Here is a 24810-nt window from a genome sequence, read left to right as displayed (position 1 = left end):
ATTAATCAGAGCCGAATGCTTATGTTCCACATTAGTGTGTTATAAAGCATAAATCTTTATAACATATTTATGCTTTATGCTTAATATACTTCTTTTTAAAATGATTATTTTGTAGCTGAGCAAGGTGGGGTGTGTATCTGAAGACATCTCTAGAAATTTACATTAAAAAGTTGACTGAGAGTAAATGAGAAAGAACTGCAGAGCTGCTGTAGCTGATCTGCACTTAACAAGAAAAAAAGGGAAAAAGCATTGGACACCTTTTGGGAATACCTACTAACACAGAAACTAGATATCCTACAAAAACAATACCAAAAAACCCAGAATAACAACCAAACACCATGGATAGGGAACCCAGTCAAGAGGGCTAATCAAAGCTTCATATAATAATGGTGTATGCATACATCCATCTTCACTGACAACCTTTAGGGATCAGATCTTAAGGCATCCAAGAAATAGATAGTCTCCAAGGGCTATGATGCATACCACAGCACAGCTATTCGAGACCAATGATTATCTTGACACCTTCTGCATAGTCCTTCAGAGAATTCTTCACTTCATCAAAATCTTTGACTCAACCATCAAGAGAAACACATAGCAAGCATCCATACTGAGCATAAAATCAAAACTGCAGGATCCAAGAGATGGGTCTCCCTTAAAGTTTTCTTTGAGCCTCTTCCTGCATCCAAAGCAATCTTGATGAATGACGATTGAAGTTAAATCTTTCCTTCAAGATGCCTCTTCATGTAAATTTGATACTCTGTCAGCTTTAGTCCATGCTAAATTCAGTCAGATTCGAATTCTTTCCTTGAGTACCAGAACTTGCAACCTATTTGTTCATGCTTTTTTGGGTGGAGCTATTGTTTTTACCCTTTTTTTTTCTCTAAGGAAAGAAAACCCTATTAGTAGCAACTTTGAGAGAACCCCCCTGAGGTTAAATACAAAGTACAAGGAACTCTGAAGACAGTGTCTAAGTATATCACAAATATAACAGCTGTGTGAATAACCAATCTGATGGGCTATAATGCGGCACTATCTGAGAAATTATTTTCATCAAGCATAATTCGCAAAATAACGTAAAAGTAGAATGAGGTGCAATAAGGCTATTAAGTCTATCCATCTGAGTGACCAAATGGAATGAATCATCATGATATAACACTTGAATGAATTATTCAAGCAATTATACCCATTTACCTTGCAGATCTAAGTGTAAGTTTTAATGCAATATCTACCCATGGGCTGAATTCATAGCTCAAATTCTGTGCTTGCTGGAGAGAGAGAGCAAGAAAGGGTAACAAGAGTGAAAAAGGGGCATGTGGCAGAAAATCATTTCAAGTAGTAAGTATCCACATGTATGAGATAAAGTTTTCACAACTTTGTGCACCTGCCTGTTTGGAAAGCAAGGACAGATCCACCACCCCACATAATTTACCAGCCACTGCAGGCTCAGCCTCCACCACACATGCACAAATTTTCTTTTTTCTCTATCCATCTCCTCAGCAGAAGTCATATTTGCACTATGTTTTTGAAAGAACAACGCATGGACAAAGAGGCTATGTTTTTATTTCAGTCATGCAAATTTCAATTAAGGGTGGCTTGGGATTAATTTTGTCAATGTTTTGTGGCCAGGTACAATATCTCCTTGCTTGGGCAATATGTTTGACTCATCTTCACTCAATAACAGTATCTTCATCAGCTGGTGAAAGGCTTGTGCAATACATACAAGATACGAACATTTCTTCTATATTTTTGGATATCCTCTTTCAGCATGTATCCTTGAAGCTGGAATCAGGGTCTCATGGCAAGAGAAAAGCAACACCTGGTCTTCAAAAATCAGCAGCAGGAAAGGTGGAACAATCTGCCAGAAGGGCAGCAGCATCAGGCTCTGTTGTTTTTGCTGTTGAAGGGTTATGGCCCTTGGACGTGGAAACCACATCCATTCTTGCTGCAGCATTATATGGCATAATGCTTCGAGTCTTGCCTGCATGTGTTCGAGATTGGTTTGCAGGGCTACGTGATCGTGCCATGGTCTCCTCTGTGGAGGCTTTCACAACCAATCACTGCAGCCCTCAGCTTTTGGCAGATGAATTTACACAGGTCTCACTTCAATGCAAATCTGTGTGATATAGAGACTACTGGTCTTGTGGATTTTTGAGAATTATTACTAGAGTTTTTTTCCACAAGAGAGCAATCGAGATGAAATTCCACTTTTATTATTTGTATGCTGTTTTGTGTGACAAAATCCATAAGATAGTCATTTGGAATGCATGGAATTGGAGAAAAATTTTCAAGTTCTATTTATAAGCCTTAGCTCCACTCAACCCTTTTTGGACATTATGGTTGACTGAATAGATGAGGTGAATCACGAATTGAGTTTCAATCACGAAAATCAGATCAGTATCAATGAACAAATTCAGAGTCATCAAAAAGCATATAGCACGAGGATTTGTATCAAAAGTGCAATATGGCTTGCCTCATATCTGTCTTTGATTTGAAACCAGCTCACCCGAGGCGGGCAGCATGGTTGGTTGAAAAAGCTGGAAGGCAGGCTCAGCTGGATGTGAGAAAGGAGAGCAGGGCTGCAGATGCTGGAAGATGGATCAGCCGGCAATCTTTTGAATATAGTTAATTGTAGCTCTCTGTTCTACAGAAAATGTCAGAATGATTTACTCCTGTAAACGGTTAACATTCAAAGGGAATGTTGGAGCACAATATAAGATAGTTGAACAGGGTATAAGAATCAAAGAATATGATAAAAAGTAGCATAGGAAAAAAAATATCAAAGTTTATATATGTTACAGTCCTTATGCAATGGAGAACTCACCCTGCTGTTTGCATAGCTGCATGAAGGATTCTTTAATTTCACTGAGGGGTTCTCACCTTTGTGTATTTGTGGGTGTTACACATTATTGATGGCCTTCATGTCGGAAGTGGTGCAGCAATGGAAGCATAGACAAGTGCTGAAATAAACTGCAGAATACAAGACGGAAGAGAAAGATCTCAGAAAAACATTACCAAAGAAGAGAACTCAGAGATGTACTCGGGAGATGGAATCCATATACCAAACATGAGGCAGTTGCGTACAACAGCGAGTCACTGGCTGCACGGGCATTGGCACCGGCGCCTCTCTTCAATGGGTAGTCCACCTAAAGGATGATGATGACTATTTATAGTGATGAGGAGAACCCCCACAAATAGGCCCAAAATAGGCCATAATCAGCAGCTGACCGGCCAACATTAAATGCTGGCCAACTGGCATAAAATGCCAAAAACCTTGTGAAATGACCACAATAAAAATGCCTAAAATGACTACAAATGTGTCTAGCCTATTAGGTATGCACAGACACACACGAGCTGACAATCTTGCTAACACCCTCTCTTAGATCATGGGTGTTTTGATACAATACAATGATACAATTATAATGGCTCATCACAATCCATACAACATAGAACCACCAAAGTAGAACCATGGATACCCAAGCAGTGGGTGATTAAGCCACCACTAAGGTGCCTCGAAGAGAACCTGATGTTGATGTCGATTGTACCGGCTTTTGAAAATAGAGAAGAACCATTGCATGTCTTTGTATCCATCATCAATGTCTCGCAGTAGCATACAAGACCATCTCGTCAAAAATGCCTTTAAACATATGTGACCATGGATTCTCCGCCTTTGGCCACAAACCGTCAAAGTGTCTCCTCATGTGAGCACTAGACTAGGAGCGAATCCTGCTCATTGACAAATACCAATCCATCATGAATGTGGATGTCAATTCCATCTCCAAGGTTTAAACTTGCCACACTTCTGGTCAATGCATCAGGGATGTCCCTCTCTAGAATCTGTGCACTTGTATACCTATATAGATAAGGATCGGTTGTCCCATTTCACCACCCTCTCACACTCTCTCTTTGGCATTGGAGAGTCGTGAGGGATGACTGCATCACATGGACTAGAAAGCAGCAGAGGAAGGGGTCACCAACCTTCCTGCGATCGGAAGAAGTGGATCCCTTTTGCACCTTGGACTTCTCCTTGGTCAGAAGATCGGAGTTGGAGTTGGAGTTGGAGGAAGAGGATGACTTGGATGACGAGTCGGCATCCCGCTTCTTCTTTATCTCTGTGACATTAATGTGACATTAAAAGTGATATTTAATGTCACATTAAGGTCATAAATATGGAATGTGACATTAAAAGTGACATTTAATGTCACATTAAGGTAAATCTAGGGGAACATGCACGAGAATGACCGTCCGGGCTCTTGGGCGCCCGAACGGGGTTAAGGGGAGCCTAGAGAGTAAGGGAGTCCAGGAATTGTAGGACTTCAGGAAGTTGACGGCTGGCAAAGGAAGCCGGGTAGAGGGCCAGCACTTATCTAGGCGTGGTTGGGAGGAGAAGGATACTCGTGCTTTCATCATTTTGGTGGATCTGTCTCTCCGTCATCTATCATTGAAAGATTGTTCAGAAGAAAGCTCAACATGGGAGCGAGTACTTTAAAGAAAAGGTTTCCCGATTTACAGTTAGACCTTCCAAATATCGTTTTCGAGGACGAAACCGATTCTTAAGGGGAAGGAAATGTGACATTAATGTGATATTAAAAGTGATATTTAATGTCACATTAAGGTCATAAATATAGAATGTGACATTAAAAGCGACATTTAATGTCACATTAAGGTAAATCTAGGGGAACATGCACGAGAATGACCGTCCGGGCTCTTGGGCGCCCGAACGGGGTTAAGGGGAGCCTAGAGAGTAAGGGAGTCCAGGAATAGTAGGACTTCAGGAAGTTGACGGCTGGCAAAGGAAGCCGGGTAGAGGGCCAGCACTTATCTAGGCGTGGTTGGGAGGAGAAGGATACTTGTGCTTTCATCATTTTGGTGGATCTGTCTCTCCGTCATCTATCAATCTCCTTCTTCTTCCGTGAGGTTGCTAACTCCTTGCAGTTCTTCCACAAATGGCCCTTCTTACCACAGTGATAACATTGGGCCTTCGACTTCTTCTCCCTGTCACCTCTCTTTGAAGTTGCAAAAGCCTCACCTAATCCTTCATAATGAGACCGAAGCCTCCCCTATAAACGTAAAGATGTCTCATGCTCGAGCAACATTGAGGACATATATGTAAAGCTCACAAGTATAGATGATGTTTGCGTTCTCAAAGCATTTGCCACTCCATCAAATTGTGGGGGGAGCTTGTGGAGTACCATTCCTATGAGATGTGCCTTTGGAAGGGTAGATTGCATGTATGGACGTTGGATGTTGGTCTTGGACCGGTGTAACAGGGAAAAAAATGATTGAATGGTGTCCTTAGACTCACACATCATGTGTTGAAGCTATCCATAAAGGGTCACTGCTGCACGCATAGTGGAGGGTGCCTTGTACAACATCTAAAGCTTCAACCATACTTCGGGAGATGTCTTGTAGGAGGTAATCGCTGGTAGAACTTTAGAAATACATTGAAGAAGAGCAGAGTAGGCATGTGCATCATCCGAATCCCATGTAAGTATAGCTTCCTCATGGTTGTCCTCATCAAAATCTTTGGGTGGAGGAAAAGGACGTTGAGGATGGGGAATAGCTCCACAAACAATATACTAGATCCACTTATGCATAAACGAGGCTTTCATCATAGCTCTCCATGTAAGATAGTCAGGTCTATGCAACTTATCATCTGTAGAAGTGCACGGAGGAGCCATATGGAGAGGAGAAGAAGAGAAGATAGAAGGTAGACAAAGAGAAGACAGCCAACAACACGCACTACCCAACACGCAGTATTCACAAGCTGATCACAAAAACACAGTGTTGCTAGTACCAAAATCTGCAAGAAAACAGTAAAAAGATGTTGCCTAGCAATGGAGAAGTGTCAGAGGCTGAAAATGTAGAAAAACACAGTAGCTGACAGCAATACAGGAGCCGACAAATGCTACTTGAGGGTTGCGGATTGAAAACACAGCCGATGTTGCATTAAATGCAGCAAACCTAGAAAGGCAGGCAGCAAACGGGTCGTCTCCTAATTAGCAAGGAAGGGGAAGGTCTGAAATCAGTAGAGAAATCGCAGCAAGGATCTAGATCCTGCAATTTGATACCATGTTGGAAGTGGTGCAGCAATGGAAGCATAGACAAGTGCTGAAATAAACTGCTGAACACAAGATTGAAGAGAAAGAAAACATAACACTGCAAATGAAGAGAACTCAGAGATGTACTCGGGAAATGGAATCCATATATCAAACACGAGACAATTGCATACAACAGTGAGTCATTGACTGTGTGGGCATTGGTACCAGCTCCTCTCTCCAAAGGGTAGTCCACATGAAGAATGATGATGTTTGTATATATTGAGTTGTCGTCCAATAAATAGGTCAAAATAGACCATAACTAGTCGCTGGTTGGCTAGCATTAAATGATGGGCCGATTGGCATAAAGTGCCAAAAATCACATCAAATGACCACAATAAAAATGCCTAAAATGACTACAAACGTACCTAAGCCCATTAGGCATGTACACACTCACACATGAGCTAACAATCTTGCTAATACTTCATGCTTATGTATGCAACAATTCTTCTCCATTTGTCCATTTGTAAGAGATAGAAAATAGGGTATATAGTTTAGGTATAAAAAAAAGGTGAAGGTACCAATCATTCTGTAATCAGTTTTTTACACACGAATACATCTTTGTCCTTCATCTCTCTCTAGCTTCTCCAATCCTTTCATGGCTTCCAGCCATCTCTCTTCTTCTTTCCAGTATTTCTCTCTCTAGTTCACGTCTTGACACCATTCCTTTGCCTTATTGGTAGGTATCATCCTACTTTTCACCAAGGGCCCAATCGTGTAGTGCGGTTTCCATGGTCCCGCCATAAGCAAGGATAATAACTACACTAAACCTAACCTCAAAGCCATTCTCGAGCCCTATAGCATGGATGTGTTGAAATATCCAATGGATACTAGATAGCCATGGTTCTCCCTCAATAGGAACACTAGTCTCTAATCTCCATGGCAAAAACTTCTTCCACAGCTCCCGCTTAAAAGAAGGCCTCTAATAATGAGCTTGACCATCAATACTCTGCTTTGGTGGTCTAGGTCAATGATTCCAACCACCACTAGAGTCCAAACAATAAGTGGATTAACATGTGTCTTTTTTCTTTAGATATCTTAAGCAAATATGTCAAGGCTTCAACCATTTCAGGATAGTTCTTAATGAACTTTTAAAGAAACTAGTAAAACCCAGGAAAGATGCTATTTGTCTAATGATCCTTGAAATAGGCCAATTGACACTACTCGTACCTTCTCAAGATCAGTTCGAATGTTATCTACTGAGATGACATGTTTGAGATACAAAAGCCTCATGTAGATTCACACTTTGATTGTTTTGCAATAAAATGCTCTCACCTTGAAAGGCATAAGATGATACATAGATGGTTTACATGTACCTCCAACGACTTACTGTAAACAAGTAAGATATCAAGAAAAACAACTCTCCACTTTGGGAGATACAAGTGAAAAAGAATCATTTATCATCTATTGAAAAGTAGTGGGATCATTTGCCAATGCACAAGGCTAGACCAAAAATTGATAGTGTTCATACTGCATGTGAAACACAATTTTCAGGGCATCATTGGAACTATGCATATTCGATAGAATCCAGACCTACCGACCTTCGTAAAGTAACGTGCACCACAAAATTGATCAATGAGGTTCATTTTTGCAAAGAGGATTGGGGTACCCCACGGAGACTTACTAGGCTCAATAAAGCCTTTTGTAATATAGCCATATAATTGCCTAGCTATATCATCCTCTTTTGGGTTAAAGCTATATAGTTACTAAGAGACAAAATGGCTATTGGGCAATGTCTCTATCTTATGAACTACAATATCATGGGATGGTGAAAGTCCTTTGGGCAATTCGAATGGAAAGGCATCAACAAATTCATGCAATAATGAATCCAAGTACTTATTAACATTGGTGTTATTATCAACACTATTATTAAAAGAAAGAGAAATATATTGCAATGTTGATGATTGAAGTTTTTTAGTAAAACATATATATGTGACATTATCTAGATCAAAAACACTTGCGAAATCCCAAGGCTGATATCATAATACATTTTGTGATCTTGGAGAATGGACAATCCTTAATCACATAAAATTGACCATCAAACTCAACAGTGATCACATGAGATCAGAAATCTACACAGTGTAGCATGCCAAGAATGACCTCCAGATAGTCAAGACTCCTCAATTGGAAGTTTGCAAGTTCATGATACTATTGAGTTGAAAGATCCATGTGAGAACCAAGCAATCCTAACAAGCTATTCCCTGGCCCTTAACATAACAGACATGACACTGTCAATTAGTGGATGCCATGTCAAATTGTAGTCTTTGCATCAAACGAGAAGAAAAAATTGTGAGTGGAGAAATCCTTAAATAGCATCGTAACTCATTGGCTATTAATAGCACTAGCGAACTTTAAAAGATCGTGCAAGCCAAATACTATCTTGTTTAACAAAACAACCTAGCAACTTCTCTCGTTTACTTGGCAATCTTGTGCTAAAAAAATCATTGACATTTCTAGAGCTTCAATGGTGTTTATCAGTGCCATGGAGTTTGTTTTCATTTGTAATTTTGTTGGACAATCTTTATCCCCATGAAAGTATCCAATTTGGTGGTATGCAAAGCAACGAGCCTTTGAATGGGTTTCATTGTGAGTGGCCTTGCATTTGCCTTATTTTCTCTTTCGCGATTCCGAAACTCACTAATGAGAAGTTGCTACGGTAGGGGCCTTCTTTGACTCACAGCCAGGAGTTGAATGGGATTCCACCCTTGCTTGTAGCATAGGTGTTGTCGTAGTTCTTTGCATACTTGTAGACATCCTGTAGAGAATGCAAAGGGTTGCACAATATCTTATTTTGGTACTTCGGCGGCAGCCCAAAGAGGTAGCCTATATACAATCATGCTTGAGTGTCATTCAAGGCCTTTGTTTTGTGCAGAAGGTCCTTGAACTTCTAGGAGTACCCGTCCAAGGTCTTCTTCCCCATGTCCAACTCAAATAATTTTGGTGAAAATTTTCAATCCAATCATTGGTCATAAATTGCTTTCTAAAAATGGATTAAAATTCCACCCATGTCTCAAGCCTGGGTTGTAGCCCACCAAGCATACACCTTCCCTTGTAACATTGTTTGTATTTGTTCGATGCACCTTGCACCATCAAACCTGTACATATTGAAGTATACTGTCCATTTGGATAGACATGAGCTGATATTTGTCTCATCATGTTGAAATGGAAGAGGCAAAGTTTGCGTGGCTATTGGCACAACTAGAAAATGGGGAGTGCATAGCTCAAGAAAAAGTTGCATTTTCTTTCATCTAGGCTTGCAAAGTGGTCACAACTGATAAATCTGGATTAAACATGGGGGAAGAAGAACATTTGAGACAATCTCTTCATACTTTCAGGATTAGGAGAAGTTGAAGGGCATCCTCTGTGCGTTTGGTTTCGCTCCTAACCATTTGTCAATGTGAGGTACATTGTGAGGGCCTATTTTTTTGGTTGAAAACACAAGCGTTGACCATGAGAAGCCATGTGGGCTCTAGGTGTTGCAATCTTTGGGAGTTGCACCAACACATGCCCTTCCCTTCATGCTTGCTTGAAACATTTCAACGAGCTGCCGCTTGCCACAATGTCCTGACAGACTACTGGTCATCCACCACCCCTTCATCCATCATTATCCCCATGGACTCTCCATCTCTCTGTGAACAGCTCATGTCTCATCATCTCATCAATGCTTGTAGCGGACATGTCTCTCTCTCCAACATCACATGACCTCTCTCTTTAGCATTTTGGGCAATTTTTCTCTCCCCTCATGTCACCAGGTGGTGATACGTTTTGCAGTTGCTTTCCTTATTTACTTATATAAATATTTTATTTTTCTTTTTTTTAGTTGCTATTGCTTTTTACCCCCAGAGTTCTCTTGGATTAAGCTGGGATCTTTGCATGGCCAGAAGAGGTGGCCATTGGGACAAATTGGACTAATGGTTTGTCTAAGCCTTAGGAGTGGTTCCATATTGAATGGACACTGAAGAATAGAATATTAGTGGTTTGGGACTGTGTGCTTAGCCATTGGAAATGGTGCAGGACAATGAGCTTAGCCAAGACAAAAGATGCACATGTGAGAATGATCACGGAATAAAAGTCACTATAATTGAGCCACATTACACTTTTTGAATGATAAAAGTTGCTTAGAACAACTTAAGGAATGCAGGGGTCACCATCCCTAAAATTTAGGGAGTTACTATTTTTGGAACCCAGAATCTGTTCGCGTCATTATCTTCGTTTTTGCATGAGGATTAATTCTCTAGTCGGTGCCGAGGTCAAACTTTGCACCGATCATGGAGAATTTTAGACCAGAAGGTTTAAAGGAGAAAATTGTTACATGTATGCGCACAAATTCCCGAGAGAGAGAGAGAGAGAGAGAGAGAGAGAGAGAGAGAGAGAGAGAGAGAGAGAGAGAGAGAGCATTAAAAAAAACGTAATAGGCATAAGGGGCAGATGGGAGAATGAAGTTTTGAGGAGCTGAGGGCAGATGGCTGCAAGAAAATCAGCCACGGAGAGTACTTCTACGTCTCTGACTCAATTACGAAGATAGAGCTTGCTCCCTCTGATCAACTCTCTCTCTATTCTCAGAGGAAATGCTTTGCATGATGCTTTGATTCCATCGAAGGTACAATTCTGTGTTTTCTCTGAAATTCTGCACATGAATCATTGAGTATTGGTCACAGAAAATGCTGGACATGCTGGACAGTAAGAACAGTGAATTTAGAGATCTGCAGGCTGTAATTCTGCACGCGAATCATTGAGTTTTGGTCACATGTTGAATAGTAAGAACAATGAATTCTGCACATGCTGGACACTAAGAACAGTGTGCTGGACAGTAAAAACAATGAATTCTGCACATGCTGGACAGTAAGAACAGTGAACTCTGGACATGCTGGACAGTAAGAACAGTGAATTCAGAGATCTGCAGAGTGCAATTCTAAAGGGGATGTTGATCTGGACATGCTGTACTGTTCTTATGCAGCTGGGATTTACTCAAAAGAGATGAAAACCAATTATTCACAGGTTATGTATTTTGGAGCATTATCATTTTTGTAAATTTCCATCTTTTAATTGATAAAGAAATATGGAGAAGGATGCCGGTCTTTGGGGCCAAATTGGTGTTGAGCAAGGGAGTGAGGTCTCTGCTTATGTGTGTGTGTGTAAAGACGAGGTGTTAATTGAAGGAACTATCGCTTTATGTGAGTCATAGACCGGTTCCATGGTTCCATTGCCAGGATTTGAATTCTTTTTTGTAAGAATTTAAGCTTGGACAGTTTTGGGTGAAAAGGCCATACACAGGTTTTACAGAGATTACAGGACTAGAGAGATGACAGACATGGACAAAGGTAAAGGAAAAGTCCCTCATGAAGAAGAGAGTTCTTCTTTTGCTCATAGACACCAAAGAGAGAGTATTGGTGCATAGGTGTCAGTACCTTCTAGAACCGAGATTGAACCACAGGATGAGGAGCAAGAATAGGAGGACTTGTTTATGGCACAACTCCTCAGTATGGTTGTCTCTTTTGAACAGCTTGTAAAGAATCCTCGGATGTAAAATTTTTTGATGTCACATAATGAGGATTCTTAGGTTGAGTCATCACATCATACCATGGAGTGCTCAAAAAGGCGAACCTCTAAAGTGTGTGAGCATGTGGAAAAGACGCCAAACATGGAGACAGGTCTAGTGCAACAAGAATCACAAGCACAAGATCAGGGAGTGGTCAAGGCAGCTATGCACAAGTGGCACAGCAGACTATTCCTCCTCAGTTTGCTACTTATCCTGGTTACTTTGGTGGTGGGTCAGTTTTTCAAGCAATGGCTGGATTACCTATGGGTTATCAGGGATACTTGCCTAGAGGGCCACCAGGAATGATGCCTATTGAGGCAATGAACCTACTTTATGCTAATATTAGTCTACAGCCCGGCTATCAAACTTTGCAGAGTCCTTTTTTGATGCCTGGAGTACAAAATGCAGCGGCTGGTTTTTTTCAGCCTAGTGGACACATGGCAGCTAAGATAGGTGAAATGAATGCTGATAATGCGTGTAAGGGACTCCCCTTTTTACAGCCACCTGTCTATGACAACGTGGCACCAAAAAGTGCAAAGCCTAAAGACTATAAAGAGGGTGGTCAGACAATAAAGTTTGAAACCTTTAGTGGTATGCAAGATAAGCTGAAAGCTTTGACATTTATACAGCAGTTTGATGCAACTTACATATGAGGGAATTTTACTAAGACTTCTAAGGTGCGGAAGGCTGCAACTTTTTTGAAAGGTAATGCTTTGCAGTGGTGGAACATATTGTTGGTGCAAGGATATACACCTGCCACTTGGGTCCATTTTAAACAGTTGTTTGCAACCTCATGGTTAACTAACATGTTTGAAGTAGATGTCATGACTGCATGGCATAAATTAGACGCGGAAAATTGTACGGATTTAAAAGAGTAAAATAAGAAATTTTGGGAAGCACTTTTGCCCGTGAGTTCTTACAGGATAGTGCCCCTGTCAGAACAAATTAAAAAGTACTGTTGCGGCTTGCCCGAAGCCATCAGAGATTATTGTACCAAGACCAGGGTTACAAATATGGTACAGTTAATTGAAAATGTTGGTGTGACAAATGCATTGTTGAAAGGAAAAGCTGACAGCTTTAAAGACACTGAAAAGAAGAATTCTCAGTTTAAGTAGGATCCTAGCAAAAAGAAGAACCAATTTCCAGAAAAGACCAGCTTTGCAAAGAAGTATTTTTGGAAGAAAAGATTTCAGTAGCAACCTTAGACTTCTTTTAAACAGGGTAAATGACAGAAGAGACCACTTTTTGGCAAATCATTAGAAGAAAGAAAGGCTTTAATGATGGCTGGTAAATGCTTTATATGTGAATAGAAAGGCCATATTGCTTCTAAGTGCCCACAACAATCTTCTAAAGATGCGGAGGATAAAGATGCGCCAAGGAAAAAGAAGCCCAACATTGGCTTAGTGTCTGATATGGTGGGAGATCAATCAGCTGATGATGCTACAGAATTGTGCAAAGCTTGGGAAAAGATAAGAGATTTCACAGTGCTTATTTTCTTTGATCCTGGAGCTCGTGCAAAGTTTATCTCACCGACATTGGTAGCTAAGCTGGGTATACGTCCCGAGGAAATGGGACCAATTGGACAGGCTGATTTGGCATGCCCAGGACATACTAAACCTGTCACCCCCATTCTTGGCAAACTTTGTATGCATATTCAGAGCTATGTGGACACAGAGGAGTTTCATATTATGCCTTTAGAGGGATGTGATGTTCTGTTGGGTATTCCATGGTGCCACAGGAAGCACTCTATCTTGGATACTTACAATAGAACGATTACTCTATACATAGGGGCAAGACTCATGTGTTAGATGTGAAGCTTAAAGGAGAGTCTGTCCAAGTTTGTTTCTGCTTCTGCAATTACTTCTGTAATGAAAAATTATATTTTTGCGTACTTGGTTTTTGCAAAGAAAGTTAATGGAGTTGACAGTAATGTGTTTGTACTAGATGAAAGTAGAAGGGCTTTCTTGGATAAATTCAGTGACTGTTTCTCAGATTCGTTACCAGGAGAGTTACCTCTTGAGAGGCTTGAAGATCATACCATAGATCTAATTCCAGGGACTAGTCCGCCCAGTAGGCCACCGTACAGGGTCAGTGCAGTGCAACAGAAAGAGATTATGACACATGTTAATGAGCTTTTAGAGAAGGGACTAATTCAGCCCAATAGTTCCCTGTTTTGTTCACCTGTGTTGTTAGTTCAGAAAAAGGACGGCTCTTGGCGAATGTGTATTGACTATAGAGCCTTGAATAGGAACACGATTAAGAATAGGTTTCCGATTCTGAGGATAGATGACATTCTTGATTGATTACAGGGAGTAGGAATGTTTAGCAGGATAGATTTGAAAAGTGGGTACCATCAAATCAGAATCAAGCCAGAGGATATCCATAAGACTGCTTTTAGAACGACATTTGGCCTCTATGAATTTTTAGTCATGCCGTTTGGATTGACCAATACTCCTGCTATGTTTAACAGGATGATGGATAGAATTTTCCACCCTTATCGAAGTTTCGTTGGCACATTCTTTGATGATATGATTATCTTTTCAAAGAATGAAGAGGAGCATAGAAAACACTAGTTGCAGTCTTCAATAAGCTTAGTGTAACAGATTGCTTATTAATGGTAAGAAGAGTAAATTCTTTTGGGAAGAGATTCACTTCCTTGCGCACATAGTTTCTAAAGATGGTGGATCCTGCAAAGATAGAAGCAAATGTCTCTTGGCGAGACTTGAAAACTATTCATGATGTCCGCAGTTTCCTTGGCTTATGCTCTTACTACAAAAGATTTGTAAGACACTTTGCAGAGATTGCTTCTCCTTTACATGCGCTTGAAAAGAAGGATGTCAAATGGCAATTGACTGACAAACAGAAATCAGCATTTAGCTGTTTGAAGGGGAAAATGACTACAGATCCAATACTTATTTTGCCAGATCTATCTAAGCCATTCGTAGTGCAGTGTGATGCATGTGGAAATAGCATTGGTGTTGTATTAATGCAAAATGGCCGAGTTGTGGCATACGAGAGTAGAGTACTTTCTGTCGTTGAAAGGACTTACCAAATTTATGAGAAAGAGTTATTGGCTGTGATCCATGCACTCTCTAGTTGGAAGCACTATTTGCTTGATGCTGATTTTGTAGTGCAAACGGATCATCAAACACTTAGATACTTTCTCACACAGGCTAAATTGTCAGAGAAAGACATGCTTTGGGCAAATTTCCTATCTATGTTTCATTTTCAGATAGTGCATGTGGAAGGCAGGAAGAATGTAGTTGCCGATGCTTTATCTCGCAAACCACAGGTGTCAGCTGTTTCAATTTCTTATCACCATGAATTGGATGATATGAAAGAGCAGTATGTTGATGATGAAGATTTCTCTGAAATCTATGAATAGTTGATCAAAAGCCAACATCATGATCATTATGTGTTCAAAGAAGGTTTTATCATGATGTATGGAAGACTATGCGTTACAAAACAGCTAAGGCCAAAAGTTTAATTAGAAAGTTATACTCCACCGTATGCAAGACATTGTGGTATTGATGCTACAGTCAAAGCAGTCGAGACTTTCTTCTATTGGCGAGCCTTGAGATCTAATGTTGATGCATATGTCAGATCTTGCCTTGTATGCCAAAAGATTAAATTTGATAGACAGAAGGCACTAGGGTTATTGCAACCATTGCCTATTCCAAAAAGGCCATGGGAAAATATTGCCATGGATTTCATTTTTTATCTTCCAAGAACTCCTTCAAGGAATGATGGAATCTGGACTATCATTTGCAGATTCAACAAACATGCACATTTCATTCCTGTAAGGAAAAATGTTAAGTCAGAACACATGGTAAAGATATTTATGCAAAATATCTTCAAGTACCATGGAATGCCACGGTCAATTGTAAGTGATAGAGACCCAAGAATAACTAGCTTGTTTTGGAAAGCATTGTTTGAAAACATGTGCACTACGCTGAAATTTTCTTCTTCTTTTCATCCACAAATTGATGGACAGTTTGAAGACGCAAATTCAACTATTTTAGATCTACTGAAGTGTATGTTTCAGATCATAAGACTTCTTGGGAACACTACTTGCCATTGGTTGTGTATGCATACAATAATAAAATGTGCTCATCTACTAGCAAAGCACCTTTTGAGATTGTGGAAGGTGGAAAGAAATTGCCTCCCATTTCGCAGACAAAAGATAACATTTTTGAAGCAGATTGTTATGTAATAGATTGGAAAGAAGCATATAAAAAGGTCAACTATGCCTTAGAAAAGTCACAAGCTAAAGAGAAAAGAGCTGTTGATAGTCATCGTCGGGAACTCTTGTTCAAAAAGGATAATTGGGTCTTATTGCGTTTTGAAAAGGCACGTTTGAGAAAACACAAGGGCAAGAAACGTTTGTTTCCAAAGCTGAGTATGCATTACTATGGCCTTTTCAGGTCTTAGAGAAGATCAATGACGTAGCATATAGATTAAAATTGCCAGAGAATTGAAAAATTCATAATGCATTCCATGTGAGCCTATTGAGGCCTTTTATTGGTGAAGTGCCAGAAGATATGGTTCAAGAGGAACAACCTAAAGTAGAGGAATTAGATGAGATTCTAGTTCTTAAGCAAATCCCGACACATAAGGATAGGAAAGTGAAAGGTAGAGTTATAAGAAGATTTTTGGTGAAGTTCAAGAACCATTCACCAATGGATGCCAAATGGATGGAAGAGGTTGAATTGGCAGATTTGCCTCAGTTATTACAACTTACCAAGAAGCTTTCTTACTGGAATCTACAGTGACTTAGAATGCTTTTTTGAAGCAACGTACATTTTCTATTGTACAGTTGAATATTGCATCTCATTGAATAATGCACAATGTATGGTTTACACTTAGCATTAACATGTGTATCATTGAATGAAATCTCAGTGCTTTGAAGTTGTATTTGTTACACTTCAGTCGAATGAATATACATGTTGTGACACTAATAGTTCGCACATACGTGCTATCGCCCTGTGTTGCATCCGGAAACATGTATATTAGAAAGGCTCCTAGTAATCATAGTTGGATATAGGATGTGAGTCTCCATCTATGTGACTTCAACTTGCAATGACACAAATGGTAGTGGGGAAACTCCTACCATCGCCTTATGTTATCTGTTAGCAAGTGATACATGCGATGACACTAATAACATGGAGAATCTTGTTATCGTCCTGTGTCATCCGTTAGCATGTGTGGCATGCAATCGAGGTCGCTTGCTTCTTTCAAGAGGAGGGTATGTCACCAGGTGGTGATACTTTTTGCAGTTGCTTTCCTTATTTACTTATATAAATATTTTATTTTTCTTTTCTTTAGTTGTTGTTACTTTTTATCCCCAAAGTTCTCATAGATTAAGTTGGGATCTTTGTATAGCTAGAAGAGGTAGCCATTGGGACAAATTGGACTAATGGTTTGTCTGAGCCTTAGGACTGGTTCCATATTGAATGGGCACTGAAGAATAGAATGCTAGTGGTTTGGGATTGTGTGCTTAGCCACTGGAGATGGTGCAGGACAATGAGCCTGGCCAAGTCAGAAGATGCACATGTGAGAATGATCACGGAATAAAAGTCATTGTAATTGAGCCACATTACACTTTTTGATGTGGTTGCAATGATAAAAGTTGCTCAGAACAACTCGAGGAATGCAGGGGTTACCATCCCTAAAATTTAGGGAGTTACTATTTTTAGACCCCAGAATTTGTTCGCGTTATTATCTTCATTTTTGCAAAAGGATTAATTCACCAGTCTGTACCGAGGCAAAATTTTGCACCAATCATGGAGAATTTTAGACCAGAATGTTTAAACGGGAAAATTGTTACATATATGCCATGTGGCACAAATTCCCAAAAGAGAGAGAGAGAGGGAGCAAAAAAAAAAACGTAATAGGCATAAGGGGCAGATGGGAGAATGAAGTTTTGAGGAGTTGAGGGTAGATTGCTGCAAGAAAATCAGCCATGGAGAGTACTTCTACGTCTCTGACTCAAGTACGAAGGTAGAGCTTGCTCCCTCTGATCAACTCTCTCTCTATTCTTAGAGGAAATGCTTCACATGATAGGCAGATTCCATCCAAGGTACAATTCTATGTTTTCTCTGAAATTCTGGACATGAATCATTGAGTATTGGTCACAGAAAATGCTGGACATGTTGGACAATAAGAACAGTGAATTCAGAGATCTGCAAACTGTAATTTTGCACACGAATCATTGAGTTTTGGTCACATGCTGAACAGTAAGAACAGTGTGCTGGACAGTAAGAACAACGAATTCAGAGATCTGCAGACTGCAATTTTGCACAGAAATCATTGAGTTTTGGTCACAGAAAATGCTTTCCTAAAAGGGATGCTGATCTGGACATGTTGTACTGTTCTTATGCAGCTGGGATTTACTCAGAAGAGATGAAAACCAACTGTTCATAGGTTATGTATTTTGGAACATTATCATTTTTGTAATTTTCCATCTTTTTATTGATAAAGAAATACGGAGAGGGGCGCCGGTCTTCGGGGCCAATCTGGTGTTGAGCGAGGGAGTGAGGTCTCTGCTTATGTGTGTGTGTGTGTAAAGACCAGGTGTTAATTGAAGGAACTATTGCTTTATGTGAGTCATAGACCGGTTCCACCTCAACACCAACAACACACCTCTCTCTCTTCCTCTCTCCAACCATAATTCCAATGAGCATTAATATTAATGCTACATCACATTAATTGTTATGTTAGTTGGCAACACTAACACTAACATTAGATATTAACATTAACAAAATATTAGCATCTAAATTTAAAAGAGAACAACCATTGATGCTTATGCGAGGAACATGATCTTCCAGCTGCCAATGATGGTTTGCCATGGTCTCGGTATGGCAGCGCTCCACTTCCCAATCATCAGCACCACCGAAGAAGTTTGTGCAAAAGCATCATTACAATGCCGTCTTGAACATGAGTATTGGACAAGAAACATACCTTGTCCTATCCACTACTTGGAACACACGTGTCACGCCCCCCATGTATGTCTAGCATCCCATACCACCCTATACAAGGTATAAGTGTATCTTTAGGCATGGACCATCATGGTCTTGTTAGTAAACGATGTTTTTGTAGACATTATCATATCTTGTGTCAGCGCAAGTGATACTTTGAAATTAATGCACCTCCCAGCCATAGAGTCAAACATGCTCATCCTCAAGCTTGGAAGCTAGCAACACATTGGATCACAACCACATCCCAAGAGCTCGCATCCCATACCACCATCCCAATGTGCGGATGCATTAGCCTGCATGCCAAGAGTCCAAGAGTGGGGATCACACAATGATGTGCACAAGCCTTGAGTCTTATAAATAGGACTTGGCTGCCCTAACCTTAAAGTGTCCCTAGTGCATTCGCACTAGGTCAAATTTTGACCATCGTGACTAATGCTACGAGTACCCATCTGAATGTAGAAGGATGTAACAATGATGACTATGACCAATATTACTAGTGTCCATTTGGATGTCAAAGGATGTAACCACCGCATAGCCATCCCCCACCCCCTACAAAAGAAAACACCAAAAAGAAGAAAAGGCTGTGTATGCATATATGTGTTGGCACCCTATGACCCTTGCCTTGTTCCTTGCTTCGACTGTAGACCCTCCAGAATCTAGGCAAGTCCACAATGATTTTTCATTCTCAAGAGATCAACAAATATGTTGACAGGATGCTCTAAAGCTATCGTTGTCCACATGGTGGGTCCACTTTTGTGCTATGTTTTTGGCTACTTAGGTAAGCACTCTAATTGTTTGTGGAGGTAGGGGCTCCTTAAACTTATCAACCTCATCAATCTTGAAGTAAAAAATTATTGCCTCGTTGGATTCTTTCTATCCCTTGTACCTCTAAAGTTTCTCCTTTGGCTTCTCTTCTACTTTGCCCTCCTCTTCATATCTCATGAGCTAAGGTGGAATGAGGTGATCTGATGCCTTTTGGGGTCGTGTCTTAAGCTCTTCTATCATAGCATCATAGGCCTCTTTTTGTTTGGAAATTTGCTCTACAATGGGTCTTGTTGTGAAGTCATTAAAATGTGGTAAATCAAGAAGATCTATTGGTGGTGTCATGGGAGTAGGTCGTTCCAAAGCAACAATAGACCTAGGAGGAGAAGACTCATCTTCTAGAAGCCCCATTGCTTCTAACTTGTGATCCTCTACTTGCAGTTTTCCACTGTACTTTCCCCCTGTATTGAGGACCTCATTTGTAAACTAAGTAATACAACAACAGTTATACCAAACAAAGTTACATGTTTATGACTTGAAACATACACATTGACTGGGGGCTCAGGACCTGGCCCGATAATCAAGACAAAGCACACAAAAGTAGTTTCTATGAATAGAATAAACGACTTACTTTTTCAGAGTTACTTGCATACTTCAAAAGTTTTCAATTTCTTTCTCATCGGATTGAACTTTTCCTCTCTGTGAGATATGAATTTGATGCCATGTTGGAAGCGGAGCTAAATGATAAAAGTGAATGTATGCTAAGCTTTTTTTTTTCATGTGCCTTTTTGAAAAATCTGAAGTAAAGGACACGGATTGCTTCATGATGTATCAAAACATCAAGTGGCTAAATAACTAGGTTTTTTCTTTGACTTTTTCCAGGTGCACCGAGCAACTGTTGCAGATGAGACCTTGACTATCAGAGCAAATCAAAGTATAGGTGAAGTGACTGTTGTCTACAAAAAAGAGGAAGCTGGAATGGACATGGTCATTAGAATGCCCAAATGTTATCCACTTCGGCCTGTTGATGTTGAGTGTACAAGACGCTTAGGGATCAGCGAAACAAGATTGCGAAAGTGGATGCTTTCAATGGCTGCATTTTTACGAAACCAGGTTCTGATTCTTCTATCAAAGATGCTAAATATGCCTTAGAAACATGCTTCACTTGACTTTAAATGTCCCTTTGACGGTGTCAATATGTGTTTGCAATACACCTGTTGTGCGCGTGTGTGGCATAAAATTGGACTGCAGCTTCAGTGTTTCAATCAGTTCCATGTGACCCTCAAGAACAAGGGGATTGTAGTTGGCAACGAGATTATCCAGGTTATGCTTTAGTTTAGGTGGATCAAATTTCATCAGCTCTTGTCTGTTTGATATTCCTTTTGCTTGTGTTGTGGAGCATGCAAATAGAATCTGTGGTCTTAGCAAGGAACAAGCTTGGTGGAAACAACAATCTTCTAACTTAGATTGTTGCATAACATCAATGCAGTTAGTAGCAAGACATCCTGAAAGTGTTACTCCATTATTATGTGTCTTGTGCCGTATGGTATTAAATTGGTTGATTATACATCTTTCTTGGTGTGGCACATTGCTGTGTATGTTTGGGCTATCTGCACTGCTTGCTAGCATATAGTTTTCCAATCTACTGAGATTGTAGTCATGCTTCATCATTTACTATAACAATCTTCTCTTGGTTGCTTCTTCCTGGAGCAGATAGAGGGTCTGCAAGTTTATTTGTTTTTTCACTGCTTTTGTTTTAGTTATTAGAACTCCCATTATAATGATGGCCTCTTGCTTTGTAGAATAGAGAAATAGAACAGAGTGCTTTGCAACATCTGAAGCACAACACAATTCATATTTTTTGTCTTGTCCCCATAAACAACCATAAGTTTTCTTTGTAGGGTTATGGTATTATCCATCAGTTGAGGGATAATCTAGCGGTGGCTCTATAAACAATAAGTGGGCTGTGGAAGAACTGTAGACCATCCAGATCTCCATGTCAAAAACTAGTTTAGACTTGTTTTATGAGATGATATTTTGAGTGCATCTGCCTCAAGCCCCAGGTGACCAGATTTCTAGTCTCAGTCATCAGTATGGGAGAGTAGTTGACCATGGATTTAAGAGCAGATTTGCAGTCTCAATGATAAGTATGGGAGATTCGACACCTGTATGTGCAGAGATGAGTTTTAGGCAAACATTCTAACCTTGGTGACAAAGGTTATGGGGCACTCAATTGTTTCGCCTTTCCTTATGCAAGAGTTATGGGAAGCCTTTCTGGGCAGAAACGATCAGGTGACAACAGGCTCTTCAAAGCCTCTTTCTTTGTTTTTTGGGAGGACATGGAATCACTGGTGTTGGTGGCATTCTACGAGTCTTTAATACAAAAAAGATGCCTGCCATTGTTTCAGTAGGGAGTGAATCCAACAGGGCAGATCAGCAGGAGTTGACCTAGATAACAGGGAACATATTTCCTTCTTTGAGGTTTCAGAGTGGGCTCACCACAGTAGTCAAAAGGAGCCATTTTAATCTTGGGAGAAGGCCTACCACCAACTGGATTGGGACATCCTAGTGAATACTGTGGCTACTCTAGAAATTCCAGTAGCAGAGTGATCATTGGTGGATACAGATGGGGGAGTAGTTTTGGTAGTGGGATGAGTCAGATAGAGTTGCCCAATATACTTCTTACTGTCCTTTTCGTAAAAGGGATATCTTATCTGGTTTGCTCCTAATCCACAAGTTTGTGTCCAGCTAGGAGTGAGGTAGAGTCGTTGGACCTTACAGTATGCAGATGAAATAGCCTTGTATGTGGAGGATGGCATTGTTATGTTAGGCAGGCTCCAATAAGCCCTTGAGATTTTTGGTATCATAATGGGAACGAAGGTCAAATAAAGCCAAGTGCCAGGAAAATAACAAAGACCACTCTTATTTGGGGAGGTATTGAAAAGAACATTAGCATGACAGAAAAGGTGGCACAAGCCTACCAGTTTTCCTATAGATCCATACTGCAACAGCTCAATCTGTCTGGGCACTCCACTGTTTAACCACATATGCACGTTGATACACCTAGATCGGCACCTGCTCATTGTTTATATGGGTATCAGCAGTTGTATCCCACACACCTGCAATCTTGCATAGTGCATAGTGCATAATCATTTTGAGTTCTATGTTTCCCCATACTGTCAGAGCTCAAACCAAAATGACCACCCCATGTTTACTCTTTTACATTAAGGGCAGAGGAAAATAGATGTACAAGCAGAGTAGTAGTTAGAAATGCACTCCTTAATGAACTGCCTAAAAGTGCATGATCTTCATGTGTCAAACCTTTTGTTGATGTGAATTATTGGAGAAGATCAGCCTGTTGTATTTGGAGAAAATTTTATCCAAGCTAGATTGGAGGCCATTCTTGAGATAGATCTTCACTATTGCCCCGAGGACCCCACCTTTGGAGTACCTTGAGAGTTTGGCAGAGACTTCGCAAAAGGAATTGGTTTGCCCTGGAGGAGATTGACAGGTGTCCCATCAGTAGGAATGGGTAGATGACATGTCAGATGGATTGAAGGGCAGCAATGGGTGAGAGATCCCATGTCTAGGGGGCGGCACAGAAGGCCAGACCTTACTAGGTCTATTGAAGTTTGGAGAAATACTTACTGGTTGTGCAGGATGATCTGTGAACTTAGACAACACGTTTTGTGCGAGGCCTGGCTGACTCATGGTAGGAATTTAGATTGATTGGCACCAACTTGCAAAATGCCTCAGAAACTAAGTTGGAATTTCTAGGCATCGACAATTCTCACCACTGTGTGCACACTTCAAGTTGCTGGAGTTGTCCCCTGATCTCCCCCGGACACATTCTTCACTGTGCAGAAATACGGGGGGACCAGTATGGAAAATCCTTCCTTGACTGAGGCCTTGCATTGACTTGATTCAGCTCCATCTCTGCTTTTAGGCACTTTTTTTTCAGAGAGAAGATTGCTTAAATAAATAAATCCCTTGGGAACAGAATATCCCAAGGCAAAGTACATAACTGACCACTTTTTATATTGACAACAAGAAAAAGACCCAAATGTCCTCGTGAATATGATTTCAATTTAATGTCTTATGGGGGATGCAAGTTGCAACAATGGTTAGATTGAGTCTAGGACCTAGAAGGTCCAATGGTTCCACTACCAGTCTGAACCAAATCCTAGTCTGCTTCTTAATATCAAACTATATTGTCACATGCTACCTGCCCTAATACTAATTTAAACTTCATGAAACTAAACTGAAAAACCATTCTAAATATGAATGTGACAAATTAAAGATGCTTCTGTGTCTGCTTACACTACCCAGTATTTCCTGAATGTGTCATTCGGCATTTGAGAAAACTCTGGTATGGTTTTGGACTTCAAATCTTGTATGTTTGTCTGCATGCCTTCGCATGTGTCAGTCATTTAACACTTATGCTCTTATCCTTCGCATGTTTCATCAGCTTCTGCCAAGGCATCCAGTCTTTCAGTAAAATCCTCTCATCTGTCCTTGATCATTATTGATAAACATTTTTCTAGTGTAACTCCAGAAGATATTTTAGATCCACATCTAGGAGAGCAATATTTCTTTCTGCCAGAATTATTCCTAACTGTTGTTATCTTTTGTTTCTACAGAATGGTGCAGTTGCAGAGGCAATACAAATCTGGAAACGAAATGTTGATCGTGAGTTTGAAGGGGTTGAAGAGTGTCCAATCTGTTACAGTATAATTCATACAGTGAATCATAGTCTTCCTCGATTGGCCTGCAAAACATGTAGACACAAATTCCATGCAGCTTGTTTGTACAAATGGTTCTCTACTTCACATAAGTCTACATGCCCATTGTGTCAAACTCCCTTTTGAGGGTTGTAAATCAATAGAAGCTGTCATGCTCACAGAAACAATAATAGATCTTATCCTGTAATATGGCTTCAAAAGTAAATTCAATGCAAATTATTCTCTCTCTCTCTCTCTCTCTCTCTCTCTCTCTCTCTCTCTCAGCTTCAGCCTTTAGTCTCCACCACATTTCTATACATGGTTCTATCAGATTTGGTTTTTTTTTTCTTATCTTTTTTATTAAAAAAATTATTTTCTTTCTACTGTTGGGACAACACTAGACATGGCTCTACCCTATCATAGTCCCATCATACAAATATTTTCAGCATTGTTTCATAGGCCACTTATTTTAATGTTATCTTCACCTTGCTGATGAGATGACATTAGATATGGATGTACTTTGGATTTTGTCTCTTCAGCCACATCGGTCTTATCTAGACGTTAGTATCTCTCTCTTTTTTTTCGTGAAGTAATTGAATTAAGTAGTAAATATTTATATTAGACCAATAGGTCATCAAAGAAGCTGACGAAAGTCTACCAAGATTAATATACAAAGAAATCACACAGAAAGAACAGTTGGAGTAGAGCGAACAAGA

General features: G+C 40.1%; 1 protein-coding gene across 2 annotated transcripts in view; it reads left to right on the top strand.

The window, feature by feature from the left end:
- Window positions 1–24360, top strand: part of LOC148036522 (HEAT/U-box domain-containing protein) — a 102890-nt gene extending 78530 nt beyond the window's left edge. For both annotated transcript variants that reach the window (XM_087678513.1, XM_087678512.1), the window contains exons 14-16: window positions 1627–2094; window positions 20256–20486; window positions 24014–24360. In XM_087678513.1, the coding sequence (XP_087534639.1) occupies window positions 1627–2094; window positions 20256–20486; window positions 24014–24241 (927 nt within the window). In that variant the 3' untranslated portion in view covers window positions 24242–24360. The remainder of the gene's footprint in view (window positions 1–1626; window positions 2095–20255; window positions 20487–24013) is intronic.
- Window positions 24361–24810: the final 450 nt, after the last annotated feature.

The sequence above is a fragment of the Lygodium microphyllum genome, chromosome 5, assembly GCF_053477565.2.
Source record: "Lygodium microphyllum isolate KBCC chromosome 5, Lygodium_microphyllum_v1.1.10, whole genome shotgun sequence".
Taxonomy (NCBI): domain Eukaryota; kingdom Viridiplantae; phylum Streptophyta; class Polypodiopsida; order Schizaeales; family Lygodiaceae; genus Lygodium; species Lygodium microphyllum.
The sequence above is the reverse complement of the archived record's forward strand: the minus strand, read 5'-3'. Positions and strand labels throughout refer to the sequence as shown.